Source organism: Fukomys damarensis, unplaced genomic scaffold (assembly GCF_012274545.1).
Source record: "Fukomys damarensis isolate Sample0158 unplaced genomic scaffold, DMR_v1.0_HiC HiC_scaffold_39, whole genome shotgun sequence".
NCBI classification, from domain to species: Eukaryota; Metazoa; Chordata; class Mammalia; order Rodentia; family Bathyergidae; genus Fukomys; species Fukomys damarensis.
Genome location: NW_022900951.1, coordinates 115,603,005 through 115,625,561, shown reverse-complemented (window position 1 = coordinate 115,625,561; position 22,557 = coordinate 115,603,005). Strand labels below are relative to the sequence as shown.

Genomic DNA, 22,557 nt, shown 5'->3' with positions numbered 1-22,557 from the left:
GGGATGCAGGCAGGGAGGGGGAAGGGGGAAGGGGGGAGAGAGAATTAGGCTTTGTTTCAGATCCTGTGGCAGTTTTTATAGTAATAATCTTGTATTAAGGTCTCTATTTTTCCTCATTTCTAATCTAGTCATGGGTCTGAAGGCACTCAAGAAACAAATTAACTTCCAACAGCTTTCCGTTTCTTATAACTGGTGAAGACATGGGATTTTTAACATGGTAATAGTTTAATAAAAGTACTGTTTTACTTTGATTTTTATTGAGAGGGATTTTTGATATAAATTATTTGCTTTTAAAAAACTATTAAGATTATACTATGGGGGCTGGAATTTAGCTCAGTGGCACCACGCCTGCCTCACAATCACAAGGTCCTGAGTTTAATCCCCAGTACAAAAAAAAAAATTATACTAAGAATGTATTAGTCAAGAGTAGAAGAGGGTGATTTTTCTTTGTTAATTTGTGTTTGTTAATTTGTGTTTCTTAAGTATAATTTTAAAAATGTTTTTGATACTTTTTATGTAGAGTAAAGTTTCTGTCATTAAAACAGAGCTGGTATCAGCATGTTTCAACTTAAAGAATGCTATTCCTAAAGTTGTTAGAATGGGAATGAATCTAGCACACGATGAGCTTCTAATGAATTAAAATGCATTATGAGATGGCAGGAGTCATGCACTCCTACTCAAAACTATCTTGTATGCTATCTAAACGGGAATCTTAAAATGCTTCCTACTTGGAGTTTTTCTGGGTTGGCAGAGGCACCTATTTATTCAGAATCACAAGAACTAGCATCACTGTTTTAACACTCTATATTGGCAGCAAGTGGAAAGTTACAGTGAATTTGCACTTGAGTTCAGAATTGCCATTTTATGAGACCCAAACACAGTTTCAGGAAATTCTAGCAGAGATTGCAGGTCCAGTAGATTTTAGGGTAAAACAGGCACAGAAGAGTAATCTACTTCATGCCACCCTGCCCCTAGTTTTCAGGCAGCTCTAAACCCAAACCTGCCTGGACTAGGTTTACCCCATTTTGAGGAATATTCAGAAGTTGATATTCTACAGCTCCTTTCAGGTATCTTAACAGTGATCATTGCCAGGATCTTATATATTCTCTGTCCTTTATCCTCTATTCATACTTCCCCCCCTAAGGTACAATAATCTCAATCTAGTTCTACATTTTGTGGAGCTAGGGATCTCTTATGTCTTAATTGGAAAGATATCAAAGAGATAAAATAACATATGAGAAACTTCTTAGTAAAACTGTAAATTTAACCCTAATGTAGGAAATTAATAAAAATATTATATGCCTGAAAATTTTCATTTTGTTTTTCCTTCCTATGTTCTCTCGCAAAGAGGTTGAAGACAGTGCTGGTTCATTTATGTTTTAAGTTAATCAGTAGCCACTGTGGCGGTACGAGAAATGTCCTGCTTTACTGACCCTCTCTCTACTTCCCTTTGTTTCTCCCCTCTTAGCAATACTTGCAGGATGACCTGAGGACTTGTGTAAAGTAGCTCTTCCTTATTTACTTCATTGCCACTTCTTGCTTGTGTGTTAAAACTAACCAGCCATGTGGATATTAAAGGTTGCAAATTGCAGTGTGTGTGTGTGTGTGTGTGTGTGTGTGTGTGTGTGTGTATGAATGAGCTTGACATTTTCTATAAATTCAAATTGCTGCATTATAAAGTTGAGGTGTACTGTGAAGACTACAGTGAAACAACAGAGGGCAGGAATTAGAGTTGAATGAACCCAAATAAATATAAATTTCACGGGTGCATTTACTTTCAACAGAAATTTTGCTGGATATTAAGGGAAATTTAGTGCTTTTATTAGTTAGCTATGTCAGACTTTGTACAATAAATAAAGGTTGCAAACTAGCATTTTGGTAAAGGTATTGTTTACTGGTTTCCAGGAACTATTTTGAAAATTTGGCTGCACATCACTCTTAGCATGCAAAAGACCTGGGAAAAAAGTTGTGCTAATGCACTGTCATTGGGCAGGCAGTTAGCTAAACTATGTAACACAGGTAATTACTGAGCTTTTCTGGACCTCCAGGGACCCTACACATTCCCCTAATACAAGTTGGATCAGCTTTCCAGAAGTTACTACCCTTTATATACAACCTGGATTTCTCACCTACTTCATTCCATTTCTCCTAATTTATTTTTGAGCAATTCTGTACTAATTTGAAGGCAGTGCTCCACTAAGTAATTATTTCATAAGGCTAAATGAAAATGATGATAAGATTTATCTGTCCTTTGATTTTTACTTTTAAAAAAGTAAACATTTTTCTGTATAACATCTACAGAGTAGAATTTACTCAAACATAGACATTAGGAAAATTTTGAAATTACTTTGAGGCTGAAGTTTTACATCTTTGACCTTTAAATAGATCATAGAAAGGAAGGAAACTCTTTGTGGTTGTTTATTTTTCAATATATAGGTTGAATTATCTTTTACAAATAAGGATGGAAATATGGATTTGGTTTGTTACACTCCTTTTAACTTAAGTATTTGGTAGTCTCCAGCATAATATAGTACCATCAATGGTTACTATCTCAGCTTCAAAAGAAAATGTATTATTTTGCATTAAGAGTAAAAAGCAGAGTGAAGCTACAGTGAAATTAGAGGGTAAGGTGAATAGAGCTTTACATTGGAACTTCTAGAATCTATGAGTCTACTTTTTAAAAATGTAAAACGAGCATTAGAAATATATTGTGTGAAATGGGGCTTATAGGACAATAGGTTCTGTGAGATTGCAAATGCAGCACTTTTCTATTAAGGTGAAAAATTACAAAGTTTCTTTGTAGAAATAGTTGATCTTTATATTAATAGAAGTACCCATTCTGTTTCTGACTTGTACATTTACAAGTATAACTAGTTTATGTTTAGGAGTAATTTACATTGTGATTTCTGTTCTCTAAGGTAGTTGACAAGATTGTTCAACAGTACCGTAGTTGTATAATAGATCAGATAGATATTCCCAGTCAACCTTTTCTAACTGTGTTACTTGATGGTTGAGATGAATTTGGATTGTGGATGAAAGAAAAATGTCTGACAATAAAAATACAGTATTATTTCTCTAGGATATCCTCTAACGGTTCACTTGAATGAATTGATAGTAGACTGATAGGAGAAAAGATAGACACATTTATTAACATGTACCATGTTTTAGGAGGATCACAGGACTATGATTAGCCTATGAAGTATATACCCATCCTCTTAGAGGAAGGAGAGATGGAAACTGTGACAATTTGAGGAACGGTAAATGATTTTAAGTGGATGAAGTGATCCAATGCTTAGACAATAGTTAGTAAATAATTTTCTGGAAATTGAATGGGCCTGCTTCTGAGGTGAACAAAACTTACAAGAGATTCTGTGCTGGTGTGGCTTGTTCTTCAGTCCTCTTGCCTGTAGAGAAGGAGTTTAGCTAATGAAAACTCCAAGAAAGGATCAATGGTAATTGCTTTTGTCTTTGGGGTATTTTATACAGTATCAGAGTATAGCTGCTTGCAGTGTGTACTATAATATTTGCTAAAGGCCTTTAACTTGAACCAGTATACCAGGTTATCGTATTTTGGGGTAATTTCCCTGTATTCCTTCAGATGCTTTAATAATATTAGAATAGTAGTGTTTAGCTTCAGAACAGTTGGTCCAAGAAACATTTTTACTAATCTTCACCAAGTCAGTAACTAAGAGCTTAGTGGATTTTGAATTTCCCAACGAGATTTTTCACCTCTGCTATCTCTCCTCAGATTATAGCCTAATGTGTTTAGGCAAGAATTCTGAGCTTGGAGAAAGCATGGAGAAGTGTAATGAAAAGCTAACCTTTTTCTTCTTTTTTTGTCAGTGTGCTGGAGAGGAGAAACGAGTTGGTACACGCACAGTGTTTGTTGGCAATCGTCCAATTTCAGAAACAGAAACTTATATTGCACAGAGATTTTGTGATAACAGAATAGTCTCCTCTAAGGTAAGTTTATTTTAATTCAATAGATGTTCATAAGATGAGATAATGAACATATTTATGCTTCTGAGGAAGCTGATATATTTATATATACATATACTGTGTGGTTATGCACTTACACAGATCATGTACCAAATATGGCATCCCCCAAAAGGCAGTTCATTTGACCTAGAAGTTTGAACACTTGTGTTTACATCCTGGCTCAGTCATTTACCTATGTCAGTAGGGCCAAATTAAATGCTCCTGAGTCTAAATGTCCTCACTTGTGAAATGGCTAATACTCTATATGTAAAAATACTTCTGTCAGCTCCAGTAGCCAGTAGCCATCATTCTACAAGTATCACTTAGCTGATCTTTACTGCTGGCTAGCCAGGCTAGGTGTTTGATGGCTAGATCACTGCCATCTCTTTGTACCATTAAATAGACTGATAATTTTCCTCACTTTCTCATGCAGAGTGGTAAGGCAGAGCTAAAATGTTGGTGTAATTTGCTTCACTGTATGTTCACTTAGGAACTGAACCACAAAATTAAGCCTTGCCTTTAAAAATAAAGCATTTTGGTTTTCAAACATGCATTTGATTTATTCTTTGGGTAGTGATACAGTAGATATTGTTTATTTGGAAGCTTTTTATGTAAAATGTGGACAAGTCAAGTGAAAACAGTGTTGCCTAATGAGCAGATCTATAGATTTGTAGAGTACCATATGTATATTTGGTTAAAATGTCTTTTTCCTGTTTATCTTATAGTCTATGGCAAAAATTTTATCCTCAGCATAAGTTTGCATACCTGTGCCCAAGATAGTAGTCCTTTCACTGGAAATTAGGACTTACATATGATATCCATCGAAACAGTTAGTAGTAGACCTTTGACTCAGAATCATAAACAGTTTATTCAGCTTGCTGACTTGCACATGGAGAAACCCAGAGAAATTAGTGACACGGTCACTAAGTATAGTGAGTGACAAAGCCAGGCGTAAAACTACTTTATAAGGCTTGGTGGCTCTGAAAAAAGCACTGTGGTATTTGGGATCCTTTTTGTGTGTGCGCGCTTGTGTGTGTGTGTGTCTGTCTTTTTACATCAATGTGAAATATAGAATATTTTCCTGTGGAATTGGTTTTTCCATAATACTTTATGAAAGGTGGTAAAGTGATATAATGATGGTAAAGTAACTTTCTCAATAAACTAATGGCCATTATTTTGTTGCTTCATATGTACATTGTGTTTCACATTTTAGAATGTGTGACTCACTTTAATTCTCAAATTTTATGTATTTAAGAGAGTAATTTTTCATGTTTTATCTATCTTCAATTTTGCCAGCAGGCAAAACAGTGCAGTAGCAGCCCATGGGACAGCTAAAATTATGCTTCTAAACCAGGATAAAGAAACATTTCTTCACAGATAGACATGCTTTTTTCCTTTGAATATTATATTTATAGTTTTTGTGATTAACTGATTTCTTTTTCATAAAAACTACTGAGCAGAAAGAGAAATTGGCAATTTAGTAAGCAGAAAAATAAAATCTTAATACCACAGTCTTAATACTATAATGAATAACTATGACCATAGTGTACAGTGTCACGGGGGAGAGCTTCATCCCTGAGACCAAAGGCCTCATTTGAAAGTGAAGTTTTCAGTCTGCGTCTCAATTTTGTTACTTGTAAAATAGGGATGTTAATAGAATCTACTTTAAGGGATTGTGAAGATAAAATGAAATAATCCACATAAAACAGTACTGTGTTTGTATTTGTAAACAACTCAATAAACAATAGCTGTTGCTGGTTTTGTTTCTATGATTATTATTATTAATACAGCAGTAAGCAGAACAATTGATTTTTTCTGGTGCATGGGTTTTGAATATGTTGTAGTCTCTTCAAAGGAGACTTTCAGTTCTATTCTGGAGAGAGCAATAGTTTTCTAGTGGAACCTTTTCTTCCTCACATCTTTTAGCTCCTTACATTTATACTAGAATATTATTGAATATATACACAATTTATAGAATGCTAGCTGCCTTCCAGTTTGGTAGCAAGCTCTGATTTCCTTTCTCTACACTTCAATGATAAAAATAACTATCTTAATTGGGTGCTTTTTTTTTGTTTGCAAACACTATCAGTAATGTCAGTGTAACGCTGGGAATAAATGTTGCTAGTGCAGGAGAACACTGAAGAATAATACTTTGTCCTACTTTAAATTTTATTTATTTATAAAAATTAGTGTTCTTTTTTTTTCCTCCTGGGAACACAAATATTTTCTTTAGAAAAAAATGTGTCTTCTGCAGCCTTACTACTTTACTCTGTAGGGACCTTTGGGAATCACAAGAATTTCATAGTTGATAAAAGAACTTGGAAATTTTCTTCTTTAGCAAAAGAGTATTGATTGCACTTTGTTAATTTTTTAAATTTTCTCTAACTTCCTTCGTGGTTATTTCTTCTACAGTTTTTTTTTCTATAAAAATTCTGACCCTCATCTGAAAATCCCTTCATTGGAATAATAATGAACTTCACTTAACTCATTTGGAACATATGCTCATGCTTAAACTTATGTCGTGGGTCAAAGTTTCAAAACTAAAATTACACTGGCTTTTCTCATTTAAAAAATCAAAATCATCAGTAGACTACATTAGAACCCTCTCTTCAGTCTTAACTGCTTGACAATATCTTGTGATTTTGATTCGTTTTTGTTTTGTGCCTCCTTTTGCTTTTAAAACTGAATTTATGGTGTAAAGAGCAGTGCTTAACAAATGAAAGAGCATTCTTCATGACATTGGTAGTTGAAGTGACTGTTATGATGCTCAAAATTGGATTTAATGCCTATATCAAGGAGAGTTGATAATAAAATGCATACAGTTATTTAGAAGAGTGAACAGTTACTAGAATGAGTTACTTATTTTCAACTAATCTTATTTTATTCCATTTCATCCAAATCGTTGTAGTAGTTAGAAAAATCAATGCTCATTCTGATAGGTATGTTGGCTACTAACTTCATTATTTTATATAGCTACTGCATTTTTACCCATTTCCCTTTATCTTGTGCTATACAGACACATTAGGACAATTTATTGGAGCCTTAGCTACTCCTTCAGCATTTCTAATGCTAAATTGGAAAGTTTGGTGAGTAGAGATAAAAACAAATTTTAATTTTCCCTTTTGTTTTTGGTGCTGGGAATAGAACCCAGGACCACATGGTCTGCAGGTGACCTACCACTGAGCTATACCCTAAGCCTCCATACAAGAACATTTCTAAAGCTGCCTTTTACTTAAATAAAACAATCGATTCTTACAGCTGATAATCATGTCAACTTTCCTCTATTGAATATAGAAAATTGTTTAGTAAAGTTATAAGATTTTAGTTTCTAGTTAAGTGATTGATGTTTGAGGTTAAGACCCACAACTTTCTCACTTTTTCGCTTTTAAAGGTCACACTTTTATATCGATTATTTAATTTTTTACAAAGTAGATGAAAAATACCTTGTATGTATTTAGAATGCTAGTATTTTCATTTTTTGAAGAAAGTTTTAAACATGTTCTAAATGTTAGAGCTACTTTTTTAAGTGTATAGTTGTATATTAAGGTAATGTGACACATTCATTTACTGACTTCTGAACAAGAACTTGTGACAAAAATGTCATTTCTCATTATTGTGTCTAAAACAACTATTATGCACAAATTTTTTTTCTATGATTAACATTGTTTTTGACTTGTGGCACCTGACCAAGCTAAGCAGTATACTTTGTAGATAAACAGGTTAACTCGAATAACTTAGTGTATATGACTCTAATTCAATTTCACTTTTAATTTAAAATCTAAAATGTATATTTCCCTTGGTCTGGATTAAAATACTATATTTGTACTCTATGAAAAGGTGTGAATCTTTATTTACCCTTTAGTTAAATTTGTGGAGCCCATGACCAAGGCACAAATTTCCCTTCTTTCTTGTTCTGTGGTACTGAGAATTGAAATCAGGGCCTTCATACTAAGCTACATCTCCAGCCCCTTTTTATTGCTTATTTTGACACGGTCTTGCTCAGTTACTCAAACTTGCAGTCTTCCTGCCTCAGCCTCCCGGAGTACTGGAATTACAGCATATGCTACCACATCTGGTTTGATTATGATTTCTTGATTTTAAAACATCTTAATGTGAGCTGGGCACAGTGGCACATGCCTGTAATCCCAGCACCAGAAGTTTAGGCAGGAAGATTGCAACAAGTTACAGTCCTGCCTGGACTAAATAAGTGAGATCCTGTCTAAAAAAAAAAAAAACACAAAACAAAACAAAACAAAAAACCCTTAATGTTTCTTGTGTGTTTACCTGTGCTAAGGGAGCTTTATGACACCTTGAGGTCTCAATAGCTTATGCCTTGATGAAGGGAGTAACTAGAGTTCCTCAACAAAGCAGTGCATTTGATAAGTTAAAATGGTGATGAAGCTGAGGGTTTACCCCACATTGGCCTGGCATATGTGAGGCTCCAGGGTTAATGATCTCTACCACTGCAAAAACAAAAACAAGCAAACAAAACTGGTAGCAGACTAACAGGGTTTAGAAACAGCAGTTACAAAACTGTTCCCTTTTGATGTGTTAGCACTACTTCCTAGAGAGGACTGTAACTTTAATTTTTGGGAACAGAAGGTCAACAGTCATAAGATCAATTGTTAGCCTGTTAGAATTTAACTTTTTTTTAAAGGAAATTGATCTCCATTAGGGCAGTTAAGGGCCATTTTGAACTATGTTGGCTTCAAAGTGATGAGATAGATGGTTTCTAGTAGTTTTCATTTTTGTTCACAAGCTGCTTTGGAAATCTCATGAACAGTATGGAGCTTTCCCCTACATAATGCACATCCATGCACAATTTTGCATTTACTTTTGGATGGTCCACCGTAAGGCTCTTTCTTGATCCCCAGTTCTGAGTTGGCTATTGGTTGTAATATATTTGCTCTGCTGAATGTATTTGCCTCCATTTTATCTTCATTCTCTCAGGAATCTTTGAACTTTGAGCCCATAACTTTTGTTTTAAAAAGAGAGGGTAATAGTAAATTCCCACATACTTTGTCATGGTCTGTGACTATGACTTTCAGTCACCTTACTAATGGATACAGTCTCATGTAATGCATATAATTGGGATGAAGACCTTTCAAGTGCGGAGTTAGCCTTGTATGTTAAGAAACTCTTATTTGTGGTTGTCTTTAGACATCTAGAAAATCCAACATCTGGTGACTTTTAAATGACTCGTTTCTTGAACTTAAGATATCTGTAAGAAAGTACATATGGTTTTATAGTTAACGAAAGAATTCTGTTCTTGTGCCCATGTGTAATTTGACATTTAAGCGTTTACCAATCTCCTGGATGGTATATTGTTAAAGTCAAAGCCCTCTATGCCTCAGGATGTGTGTACACCTCTCAGCAGTCATGAAGATGTGAGATTCTGCTCATAGGGACAGAGATGATGAAGGATCTGACAATGATTAAGACTCCAAAGGTTAGCAGAGCAAGGGGAATTAATTTGTTCATTCATTTATGCAAATATTTTACTGTCTGATCTGTACTAGGCACTGTGCAAGGAGTTGAGGGAAAAAATATTTAACAGATGAGCAACCTGGTCTTATAAGTGCTATTTAGGAAGTATATAGAGGACCATGTGAAAGTATGTAACAAGAAACCTATTTTAGATTGGATTAAAGAAATAAAAATATGAGAGTAGATGGCAGTTATAAGGCTTAGAGTGAAACTTCATTTCTGAAAAAAACTGTGCCATGCTTGTAAATAAATGTGTATGCAAATAATGTGAGGATTGATTTTCAAAATACTAGATGTACTAAATACTACTTTATATGATGATCTGGACCACATTAATCATTAACATAAGAATTTTTCAAGTCTTTTTTTCTTTCTCCTTTATAGTATACACTTTGGAATTTCCTCCCAAAGAATTTATTTGAACAGTTCAGAAGAATTGCAAATTTTTATTTTCTCATCATTTTCCTTGTACAGGTAAGAGCTCCATAAATAGGTGTTCAACTTATAAGCTTAATTGCTTTAAAAGAAGTTTCTAACCTTAAAATGACCTTTGCTTAAAACAAAGATGTTCCAAGGGTTAGTGTATTATGACTTTTAAAAGTAGAAATAATACATTTTAGGATTTATATGATTTTTTAGATCTCTAAAACTGTGCTTTTACTAGAAAACTCGTTGAGATTTTATTTGCTACTTTAAAATTTTCATATCTTTGTTCATCCAAGAAGGAAGTATATTGTGTACCATTAAATGAGTTGGTATATATCAAAGCTGGAAATAATTCAAACTAATAGTTTTACTTTGTTAAATACCAGTTCTGGCCTAATTGAGAACTTAATCACTTATCATCTAGATTACAAGTTCTGCCTCATTTACTTACTCCTTTGAAGTGTGAGTGCATAGTAGATTGATCGGCTTTTCTTGTTCCTTCTACTGTTTCCTATTTAAAATTTTAGACATTTTAAATTACATCTTCCATCTTTAAGACTTTTTTTTCTCATTGAGTTTATTGGTACATTTTAGGTATACAGTACAGTTACATTCGTCATTGACATCTTGTACCTTTACATGACAGCTCTTGGTTCTCATTTTTCCCCTTACTCCTACCCTCCCTTCACCCCCTCCTTCCTTCCCTATTTACAGATACTTTATTTCCATTTTTTCATTTTCTCATATTTTTTCTTTTCCCTTATTTCCTTTCTCCATCTTTGAATCTCTAAGCTATGAAAATCTTTCCCTCACTGTAATTGCCCCCTGAAAATGTTACCACACTAAAGGTACTTTTTTTTTTCTCATTTCATTTTTAAAATGAAGCAGAAAAATTGCAATGAAATTGTTCAGTGACCTTGTTGGTGTTAAGTGCTTCTGTTTATCCACTTTGAGGTTTTGAGTAAATGGTACTGTAACTGAATTTAACTCTGCTACTTAAAACCAATCTGGGATATAGTATAGAATGGCCGAATTGCACTGCTGAGTGATGGAACATTTGAAAAGGAAGCCCTCTAGATCGCGGTCTGATGTCTTAGTGATATAAAATAAACTGCATAGTGATTTCTGCTTGCAAGATTCATTGCATTTGGTGGGTAATGTGTTTCTGTTCAATTTAGCAAATATGTACCAAGCACCTACTGTGTGCTATGCAATTGTCTACACAACAAAAATGTTAGCATACAATGAAGATCAAGATGTGGCTTTCTACCCTTAAGGGATTCATGTTATTGTTGAGAAGACAGTCATGTAGTCACTTAATGCAATCAAAGCTATTCAGGTAGCATGAGCAAAGTGCTTTGAGTATAGAGTGGAAGTTATGATATTTTCTTACCCGAGAGGAGCTTAAGAAGCCTTCAAAAAGTAGATGATACTTGCCCTGAGCCTTGAAAGATTAGTAGCGGTTTACCTGGTGGAGAATGCTGGACCAGTATTTCAGGGGTAGAAAAGAGGTTTCAGAAGGCATGGGACCATGTCAAAACCGCATGTGCACACTTCTATGTGGCCTGAGCAGGCCTGGCTGGAGAGTAGAGATGAGAGTCATTGAGTTGTGAGGGCAAACTGAAGTTTTGGTCTCCTTCCCTCAAATCTATTTTTCTTTCAGTATTTTCTGTTTTAGTAATCAAGATGGTATCGTCCCAAGCATGTTAACCAGACTCTTGGAAGACATCTTTAATTATCACTTAGACTAATTACTACCAGCTCTGCCATTTTGCCTCCTAAATATCGCTGGTGTTTCTTTCCATGTCTGCTGCTGCCACCGTAGTCCCAGAGAACATCTTTCACCTGGATTATAGCAGTAGCTTTTCAGATGAACTGCCTGCTTCAACTCCGGTTCCTTCCAATCCATCTTCTTTCCACAAAACATTGAGAATAATTCTGTTCATTTGACTTCTTTCTGCCTAAACCTTCGGAGATTTTTTCATTGTTTGTGGGATGAAGAATGAACACCTTACTCTGGTCTAAAGGGCCCTGCATAGTCTGGGCCTGCCTCTCTCTCCACCCTCATCTCATGCCACACTCTTGCCAATGGCTTCCTTTATTTCATTCATGTGGCTTTCTCCCTCCTGCCATAGAGACTTTGTATATACTGCTCACTGTACCTGGAAATCCCTCTTTGATTTAGTTAATTCCTGTTTACCCTTCGGATCTTAGCATTTGCACACTTGTTGTAATGACTGCCTTCTCTTGTAAGCTTCCAGCTACGTAAAGGAAGGGACTTATTTCCATCCTGTTTAAAGCAGCATCTCTAGAACGTGGCTGATAACAGCACAGGGGCTGACTGGGTGCTGCTTAACAAAAGCTGGTAAATGAATGGATATATTTCAATAAAGGAATTAGTCAAAGCTGGGATTAAAACTAAGCCTGAATTTTCCTAAAATAACTGCTGTGTGGGTTGCTTTTGTTTTAATGAAAATTAACATCCACCCTGCTACTGGAATATGTTTTGTCTATAATTCTGTCTGAAATGTTTGTAACATGTGAGTACTGAAGCCTGAATTAGTGGCTAATTTTCATTTCACTTTCAATTTAATTTCTCTACCTAGGTTACAGTAGACACACCAACTAGCCCAGTTACTAGTGGACTTCCACTTTTCTTTGTTATAACTGTTACAGCCATTAAACAGGTAAGTTTATTTACACTTACGTCTTCGTTTCTATCCATCCTGGTTTGAATTTCATTGTCAAAGAATATTTAGATACCATGGACATTATCCTTGATGGATTTAGTTTATATATGGCTCCTAATGAAAACCTATTTAACTGTTAGTAAGACACATCCTTAATTTATTGCTCATTTCCACCTCAATATCTGTGTATGGAAGTGTAAACATAAAAGATGGAGTAGGTAGAAGGTATAGCTTAGTTGGGAAATAGAAGGTGAGCTTTTATTGTGCATTAATAGTTCTAATACGATATGACTGGCTAAAAATTTCCTGTTCCAGTTGATTTTTTGTTGTTATTGCCTATGGCACAGAACTCCAAAGTACAAATACTTTTAGTATCTTTCCTGAAGGGGGTCTTGGGTAGAGAAGACTTTTATTTCTATTTGTTGTCAGAGCTTGAAGTGCCACAGATTGTGACATGGATGTCTTTTAAGTATTTTGAGGCCAGATCCTTTGAAAACTTCCAAATGAAATTGAAAATGGAGACAGGAAACTAGAGGTGAAGGGGTGGGTTAACAAAATTTAGTATGTACTGGGACAGTCCTCAGGATCTGATTTATTTGTAAACATTTTAAAGTAGAACTTAGCAAAGTTCCTTTAAAAAGTGTCCCTTTGAAAAATAGAAGGAAAAAAATGGAAAAAAGCTTTTGTACATAAGGAAGGGAGGGGGCTTGGGGGGGTAGGATAAAATAAAGTTTATTAAAGAAACAACAAAAAAGAGCTGATTAAATAAAAAAAAGTGCTCCATGGAAGCTTGCAAAGTGATTGTTTGCTTAGATGTATAGGGAAAGAAGGTTAACTTTCTTGGGGTTATCTGGTCTTCTATTTTGCCTATCGGGAACTGTAAGAATGTTTTTATCAAGTGTTTGGCCACTAAATAAAGACGTTCGGAATGTTCTTTCCATTAGGTTGTTATGATTATTTTCTTTAATATCATAAAATTGCTAGTTTCAAGAACAGCATGTGTGTTTTTCAAAGCCTATTACTGATTCATTCTACTCCCAGTACTGGTTCCTGTTAGGGCCCTTCTTTCTTCATCAGCATCACAGAATGTACTCTGAAGTGATAGCCTAACATTGTCATAAAGAGGGCAGAGGAGGAATGGTGGATGTAGCAACTTTGGGGAAAAAGAGAGAAGGTGATCAAGAGATTTTTCTAACAGTTGTGTTTGAAAGGGTACAGACATTACAATGAGAAAAAAGAATAAAATGAACATCCTCTTTCTTAGTTCTTTTGGCCGCAATCTATTCCACACAAAAAGTGCAAAGAAAAATGAACCTTTGTGTTTTTTCTATGATTACTTTTAATTAAAAAAATTGAACACCAATTTATACTTACTTTTATCACTGCACCAGCTTAGCTGTTCATTTCTGTCAAAATAGTCCTAACTTACTCTTTATATTTTCTACATTTGCAGAAAAATTATATTAACTTGGAAATAATCAGCATAAGAGTCTAAAATATGCACAGTATTCATACTTAAGTGCTTAGGTATTTAAGAAAAATAAAAGCCCAGAATAGTTCTTTTTCAAATTAAAAAAGTAAAAACAATAACAAATAAAGGAGAATTAGAAGAATAAAGCGTAATCCTTCTCAGATAAAGAATATTAAGGCTCTAATGCCTGTGTTTTCATTTCATCTGAAGAATGGAGGATCATTTTAATACAATAAAGGTATTTACCTAAGAGATATTTGAAAGTACATTTCAAATTCGCTATTAAAATGTACATCGTTGTCTTTAAAGTTCTGAGTTGAAATTATACTGTAATTACACGTATCTTTTGTTGACTGGGGGGGTGACTATAGAAATTTATTAACAGTGTCACGTCATTATCTGAACTGGATTACATAGTTATTTTTATCCTTCTAGGGATATGAAGATTGGCTGAGACACAGAGCTGACAATGAAGTCAACAAGAGCACTGTTTACATTATTGAAAATGCAAAACGAGTGAGAAAAGAAAGTGAAAAAATCAAGGTTTTTTTCCTCTTTAGTTTACTCCTTTTTCATTGTAAAAAATGCACATTTTTAAGTGTACTGGTCAGTGTCCTTTAATCATGCACAGTGTTACACAGTCATCAGCACTATCTAGTTCTAGAATATTTTCACCCTAAAGAGAAACTGCATACTCATGAAGAAGTCACTCCATATTTTTTATCACCCTAGTCACAGGAGCTGTAATCTTTCTGTCTCTATTTTCTGGCATTTACATCTTTAATATTCCATATGAATGGAATCATAGAGTATATGACCATTTGTGTCTGGCTTTTTTCAATCAGAATAATGTTTTTAAGATTGATCTAAGCCTGAAGGTGTAGCCAGTGATGGAGCATCTGCCTAGGATGCTGATGGCTCTGTGTTCAATCCACAGCGCCACCTGGCGGGTGGAGGGAGGAAAGATTCATCTGTGCTGTAGCCTGTAACAGCATTCCATTCCTTTTGATGGCCGAATAGTAACCTGTTGTGTGACTATATTGCATTACCACATTTTTTTTATTCATCAGCTACTGCACATTTGGATTGTTTCTGCTTTGGGGATATAATGAATATTGTGACTATAAACATTCAAATACAAGGTTTTGATTGCACATCTATTTTCAGTTCTTTGGGGTATATACCTAGGTAGACAGTGGTTGGGATAACTTTTTAATGAAGTGACAAACTGTTTTCCACAGTGGCTACACCATTTCCATTCCCATAGAAATGTACTGTTGCTTTTTGAAGCTCTCAGGCAATTCATTTTATCCAAATTGTTTATTACTGCCCAGTAAAACCTTTGTCAAATAACATTTTAGAGTTGATTGTATCATACCTTTTTGGTTCCAATTATATTTTCCAGAAAACCTTTTTTTTTAAACAAATAGTATTTTTAGGACAGTTTTAGGTTCACAACATAATGTAACAGAAAGTATAGGAAGTACCCATATACAACACTCTCCGCCCTGCCATACACACATACTCTCTTACTGTCGACTTCCCGTACTAGAATGGTATGCTTGTTACAGTGAAAGACCTACTTTAGCACAGCATTTTCATCCGTACTCCATAGTTTACATTAGGGTTCACTTTTTTAATTTATTTTTTGAGACAGGGTCTTACTTTGTAGTTTAGGCTGACCTTGAACTTGTGGTGATTCTCCTGCCTCAGCCTCTCAAGTGCTGGGATTACAAGTGTGCATTACCATGCCTGGTGTAGGATTTACGTTTATATTATACATTCTATGAATTTTGGAAAATGTATGACATCTGTCTTGTCGGGTGATGTCCTGACCAGTTGTTGGGTTGATAGCTTGACCAGTCACTGCGGGATGCCTGGTCACCTGATGAAGAGACAGCAGAGGATGAAAGAATAACATACAAAGAACAAGGAATAATTAACGATAATTTATTACTTCTGGGGGGCCAGGAGTTGATATTTAGCTCTCTCCTGGCTAAGGACCACCTGCTGTTAGCTCAGCTGTGGCTAAGCCACCGGGCTCTGGATTAGTCAGTGTTTATGATTATACAACATAGCATGGGGATGTGAAGGCAGATGTAGGAGTAGCGAAACTAATACACTTAATGAGCCAGGCTATAAAAGAGGAGTAACTGTATACTTGTGATGGACAGGTCACAGTTACCAAGGCATCTGTACTCTCTTACAGGTCATAGCTAACAGTCTACCTGCATTGTCTTAGCTAACATTTGATCTTAGAGAATGGTTGCAGAGAGTCATAAATCCTTAGCTGCTGTGTTTCCTTGTTAATAGAGATGTCACAGCCTCATTGATCATTGAGACCTCAGTTGTGAGTGTTGGCACAGGGAAGTCTATCTCCAAATACCAGCCAAAAGGTCAACTAGCAATTCATACTTAGTCCTTGGAGTGATTCATAATCTTAATCAATAGCTGAATTCATAAACCAAATCAATAATATGTAAAGCCTGCTCAGTGTGGTTTCACGCTGGTCTCCTGTGGTATCTAACAGTGTAGTATCATACAGGGCACTTTCACTGCCCTAAAAAAATCCTGTTGAGTTCTGCCTGTTCATTTCTTACTCTCCCTTACTCCTGGCAGCCATTGAATTTTTTTTTTACTATTTCCATAGTTTTTCCTTTTCCAAAATACCATGTTGTTGGAGTCCTAAAGTATGTAGCTTTTCACATTGGTTTCTTTCACTTAGTAATATGTGTTTAAGTTTTCTCCATGTCATGACTTGATAGCTCATTTCTTCCCAGTGATGAATAATCCATTTTTTAAATGTAGCACAGTTTATTTGTATGTCTATCTCCTGACATATTTTACTTGCTTGCTAGTTTTAGAAATTATTAATAAAGTTGCTGTAAACATTTGTGCACAGGATTTTGTATAGGCATAAACTTTTGCTTCATTTGAATAAATATAAGGGGTCAGAGTTGCTGGATTGTGTGACAAGAGTATGTTTGATTTTGTTAGAAACTGTCAAGCTGTCTTCCAGTGTGGCTGCGTGTTGTATCATTTCACATTCCCACAAGTAATGAGTGAAAATTTCTTTTGCTCCACATCCCCATCACTATTTGATGATGTCAGTTTAGGTCTTGGCCATTGTAATGGGTGTGCAGTAGTGTTTCTTTGTTTTGATTAGCATTTTTATGATGACATATGATGTGGATCATCTTTCCATATGTGTCTTTCTCATCTGTGTATCTTCTTTGATGATATATAGTTTATTTGTTTTCATTTTATAATCAGAAACTTGCCATTTTTGTTTTTGTATTTTTGAAACAGGGTCTCACTATGTAGTTGAATCTGACCTGGAACTCACTTTGTACCCCAGGCTGGTCTTGAACTCACAGCAATCCTCCTTGCCTCAGCCTAAAAAAAGAGGTCTCCATAGCTCCAGTGATAGGAAATTATCTTGCAAGTTCTTAGAGTAGTAATAGGAGGAGTATTAGAGTGGAAGGGTCACTTGAGTGCTCCTTTATCTACAACCCACGAGGGAAGACCCTATGTTGAACTAAAGTAGGTTAAGATGTGAAATTTTCTATGTAAGCATAAAAACTGAGCACTGTTGTTCAGCATAAACACCAAAAGCAGTCTAAATGATTTATAGCATAAAGTCTGTTGCTCCCAGGGCACTTAGTAAAATTGCAAAGTAGGCAAAGATCTTCCCTTTTCTCACCCCTCATTTAAAAAAAATTTGTTGTAACTCCATCCTAAACCCCTTTTGAAAAAGCTCCCAATCTCCTACCTTTCTTCATCAGGTTTCTTTGCCCTAAAGCTCACCTCAGCCAGTTAATAAGTTGACACTGTTGAATAAAATGATATTTGACTGAGCACTTGTGGCGTATACATGTGTGGGAAGAGATGGTTATGGGAAGTTAATGTAATCTGAGATCCCTTTGCTAAGGAGTAAAGAGTAAGTGTATGGCAAAACTAGTTTTGAGCAGGAGAGTAACTTGGTCTTCAGCCCCAGGGTAATGGGAATGCTTTGAAGTGTTTTAAAGCAAGAATGACTTGATCTTTTTTAAAACTCTAGCACATAGGCAAAGTAGAAGCTTGGACAGATTTGCAGTGAGGGAGACTAGTTAGGTGACTACTGCAATAGTATAGTCAAAAAATGGTAAGAGTTTGTGTTAGGGTTATAATAGTATTGATATTAATAAAAATAGTAATTACCATTTATATGATGTAATACGTACACCAAACATTTTCTTCCATATCATATTGATTCATTTAAATCTTACTTCACAGTGGCCCAATGAAGTAGATACTTTACTTATCTTTCGTAACACATGATGAAACTGAAGCACAGGACGGTAAGAAACCTGTGCACAACTGCTAAGTAGGAAAGCTTGAATTTGAATTGAAACAAATGTAAATGTAGAGTTCATTTTGAAACCATAACTGTCTACTGTCTATCTGAATTTTAGGGGAAGCGGATATATTTGGAGGTGGAAATATCAGGACTTAATGATTTATAACTAGGGAGGCAGTGAGGGAAAGAATAAAAAAAGAATTGAGAAAGTTTTCCTGCTTTTGACCTAACTGTGAATTACAATACTACTATTCAATGAAATGCTGATGCTTTTATTGAGTTGGGATAGATGGGAAAAATAGATTTAGAAAGAGGTGCGAGTAAAGAGAAATCAAGAATTCCCTTTTTGCCACATTATTTTTGATATACCTGTTAGACATATAGTCATCAGGCTTGGAGTCTGTAGGAGATGTTTCAGCCAGAAAGAGAAATTTGGGTCTCATCACCGTATGTTGTATATGCCATATGAAGCCATGAGGCTGGATGGAAGGACTTAGTAAAGAGAGTTGGGCCTACTAACAGGACTGGAGGAATTCCAATAAAAAGTAATACAAATTTATTTTTAAAGGGATGTATAGTTTTTTTGGTATCAGAAATACTGGAAACTACATATAGTAAAATATTTTTCAATAATATGTCTTTGTGTTAGAGCCAAAAGCAAATAAAGGTGTGGTCTTGAACTTCAGTGAATCAATAAAAAAAATTTAAAAATCAAGAAATATTTTGTGAAGTTCCGGAAGGGTTACAAAGACTGAGAAGAGATAATTCATCCTAGACAGGAGTTTTGCAGTCTACTTGAGTAGTCATGACATGTAATGGTAAGAGACTGAAAACAGAAGAAGGTAACTGATAAGAACCCAGGGAGAGCTTCAGAAAATACTCTTTACATTTAGAGACAGAATGAGAGCAGTTTTCTCAAATGAGTTGGGCATGAAATAAATTATAAGAGAGGTACAGTATGGAAACATTTGGCTTGGGGCAGAGAGTGAGAGAGGATATCAAAAGGGAGAGAGGAAATTCCTTGGGTTAGAATCAGGAATTACCCTAGAGGTGATAGTGCAAGTAGTTGTGTTGAACATCTTTTCTAGTATAAGCATTAAATACTGTAAATCTTTCTCCAAATACTGCTTTATATCACCAGTTCACAAATTTTGGTATGTTATGTTTTCCTTTTTCGAAAGTTAATTAATTTTTGGTACTGGGGATCAAACACGGGACCTTGTTTGTGCTTGTGAGACAGGTGGCAGAACCACTGAGCTAAATCCCCAGCCTTATGTTTTCCTTTTTTAACTCATTGCAGTATTTTCTGATTTCCCTTGTAATCCTTTGATTCATGTCTTACATAGAAGTATGTTATATAATTTCTAAATATTTTTCAAGATAACCTTTTTATTAATGATTTCTAATTAATTTTATTGTGTTCAGAGAATATACTTTTTATCATTTTAATTATTGTCATATTAAGATATTGCTTATTGAAAAAGGAGATGAGAAATCTTCAACCATGACTGAATTTGCCTATTTTTTTTCTGCTCCACCAGTGTATTTCATAGAAGAACGCAGAAATATTTAGGATTGTTATGTCTTCTTGGCGAATCGACCCCTTTATGCTTATGTAATATTTTCTTTGTCCCTGGTAGTATTCCTAGTTTGGAAGTCTCATTTGCTCTGATAATATAGTCAGTCCAGCTTACTTTTGATTGGTAGTGTACGACATTTTCCATCCTTTCACTTTTAATCTTTCTACATTTTTTTATTCCTAGTTTTTTTAAAGCCAATCTGAATGTCCTTGGTGGTTAAATGGATAATTCACAACATTAACATATAATGGAACTGGTGATACATTTTGGTTATTTGTCTTGTCTCTTGGGTTATTTTTGTGAGTCTGCTGTATCGCTTCTATTGGCTCACTAATGTTAGCTTTTTTCTTGTACCAGGGACTGAGCTCAGTACCTTGCGCTTGTGCTTGAGAGGCAGGTACAGTACCACTGAGCTAAATCCCCAGCCCCAATTTTAGCTTTTGTAAATTTTTAAATGATTGCTCTAGAATTTACAGTATACTTTTTAACTCTGCAGAGGTTGCAGTCAAAATAGTTTGTATCTCAGATCCACTTTGATCTCTGATGAGTTAATGTGTTAATCTCAGCTTCAAATAATATTAAACTACCTCATGTATAAGAACCTTTTAAATATTTTCACTTCCTTATTCATATTCGTTTGTGTTATTTTTGTGATTTTACGTCTACATTTTGTAAAGCCCATAATACATTACCATTATTGCTTTAGTTGTCTTTTTGTTATAAATTATGTATGCATAACATTTACCATTTAAGTTTACAGTTTGTTTCCATTAAGTACATTCACAGTGTTGTGTAGTTATCACCAGAATGTGTACCCATTATACAGTAAACCTCCCCTTTAGTACCTTGTAACTTACATTATGTTTTTGTCTCCATGAATTGCTAGTATTAGGTATCTCATACAAGTGTAACTGTGCTTGAACTTTTATGTCTCACTTATTTCACTTAGCATAATGTTTTCAAGGTAGCCAGTATCAGCATTTCCTTTCTTTTTAAAGTTAGATAGAATACACTACAATGTACCTGTAGTCTCAGCTACATGAGTGGCTAAGGCAAGAGGATTACTGGAATCTAGGAGTTTGAGGCCAACCTGGGCAACCTAGTGAGAGTCTCAAAAAAGAGGAAAAATTAAAGCTGCATGGTGTTCCATTGTATGTATATAAAGCTGTTTATCCATTTATCTCTTGATGGATATTTTAGTTCTTTCCATCTTTTGTCTACTTTGAAAATAATACTTCTGTGAACATTGTACAAGTATCTGAGTATGTACTCTCATTTCCTTTGAAACTATAACTTGGAGTGGAATTGCTGGATTATACTTGTCTTTTTAAAAACTGTCAGCAAAAAGAACTATATTATATATTTACCCACATTATTTGTACTTTATTTCCCCATGTGTGGTCCCAAATTTCCTTATACAAGTGCTACTGCACTTATGATTAGGGTTTTATCCTGATAAACCCATCAGTAAGTTGAAAATACACTTAATGAACCGAACCTTCTCAGCAGCATACCTTAGCAACACAGTACACCATAGGATGTCTGTTCTTTTCCCTCATGATCATGTGGCTGTCACTGAGAGCTGTGGCTTACTGCTGCTGTCTAGCATATCAGTGTATCATGCAGCATTTGGCTAGTCAAGAAAAGATGAAAATTCAAAACTTAAAAACTTAAATTTCTACTCAATGTATATGCTTTCAGACTACCATAAAATAAAAAAAAAAAAAACCCCGAAAACTGTAAGGCAAACCATTCTAAGTTAGGATCCATCTATGGTGTACTTCTTATCTATGAAGGATTTCCTGTAGTATTTTATAGTACCAGTCTGACAGAAGTGGATTTACCGATGTTTGTCTGAAAAGGTTTCCATTTCACCTTTAATTTTAAAATTTATTTTTCTGGCTATAGAATTACATGTTTAAGGCTTTTTTCTTTCAGTACTTTAAATATATTATTCCATTGTCTGATGGTTTGCATAGTGTCTGATAAGTCTTTTTCATTTTTATCTTTGCTTTAAAGCCTTCAAGCTTTTCCTTATTAATTTTCAGCAGTTTCTGACTATGTTATGATAACTTTATTTTCTTTATAGTTATGCTTCTTGAAATTCTCTTGGTTCTTTTATTTGTTGGGTTTTATTCACTTTGTGTAATCCATGACCATTATTTCTTCAGATGTTTTCTGTCCTTTTTTCTGTGACTCCAAATATGTGACCATTAGAATCTTTGATATTTTATTTCACCTGTTATTTTTTAAATCTACACCTTTTTTCCTTTGTATATATTTTGGATAATGTTGGTTGATTTTTTTTCCCTCTTCGGGTTTAATGATTATTTCCTTTGTTGTATCTAGTCTGCTGGTTGAGCAAAATCTTAATTTCTGATGTCATGTTTTTATAAATCTAACTTGACTTTTTTCTTTTTGTAGAATCCATCTCTTTGCTAACACTTCTTATCCACTCTTATATGTTATCTACTTTTCCAACTAAATACTTTTAATATCTTAATTATAGCTATTTTAAGTCTTTGGTTTGTAGTTCCAAAATTTGGACATTTTTTTTTTTTTTTTTTTTTTTTTTTTTTTTTTTTT

General features: G+C 34.8%; 1 protein-coding gene across 3 annotated transcripts in view; it reads left to right on the top strand.

Moving 5' to 3' along the window:
* Atp11c (ATPase phospholipid transporting 11C) overlaps positions 1 to 22,557 on the top strand; it is a 172,824-nt gene that overhangs the window by 76,844 nt on the left and 73,423 nt on the right. For all 3 annotated transcript variants that reach the window (XM_010640506.2, XM_033760168.1, XM_010640505.1), the window contains exons 2-5: positions 3,844 to 3,963; positions 9,850 to 9,939; positions 12,498 to 12,578; positions 14,488 to 14,595. In XM_010640506.2, the coding sequence (XP_010638808.1) occupies positions 3,844 to 3,963; positions 9,850 to 9,939; positions 12,498 to 12,578; positions 14,488 to 14,595 (399 nt within the window). The remainder of the gene's footprint in view (positions 1 to 3,843; positions 3,964 to 9,849; positions 9,940 to 12,497; positions 12,579 to 14,487; positions 14,596 to 22,557) is intronic.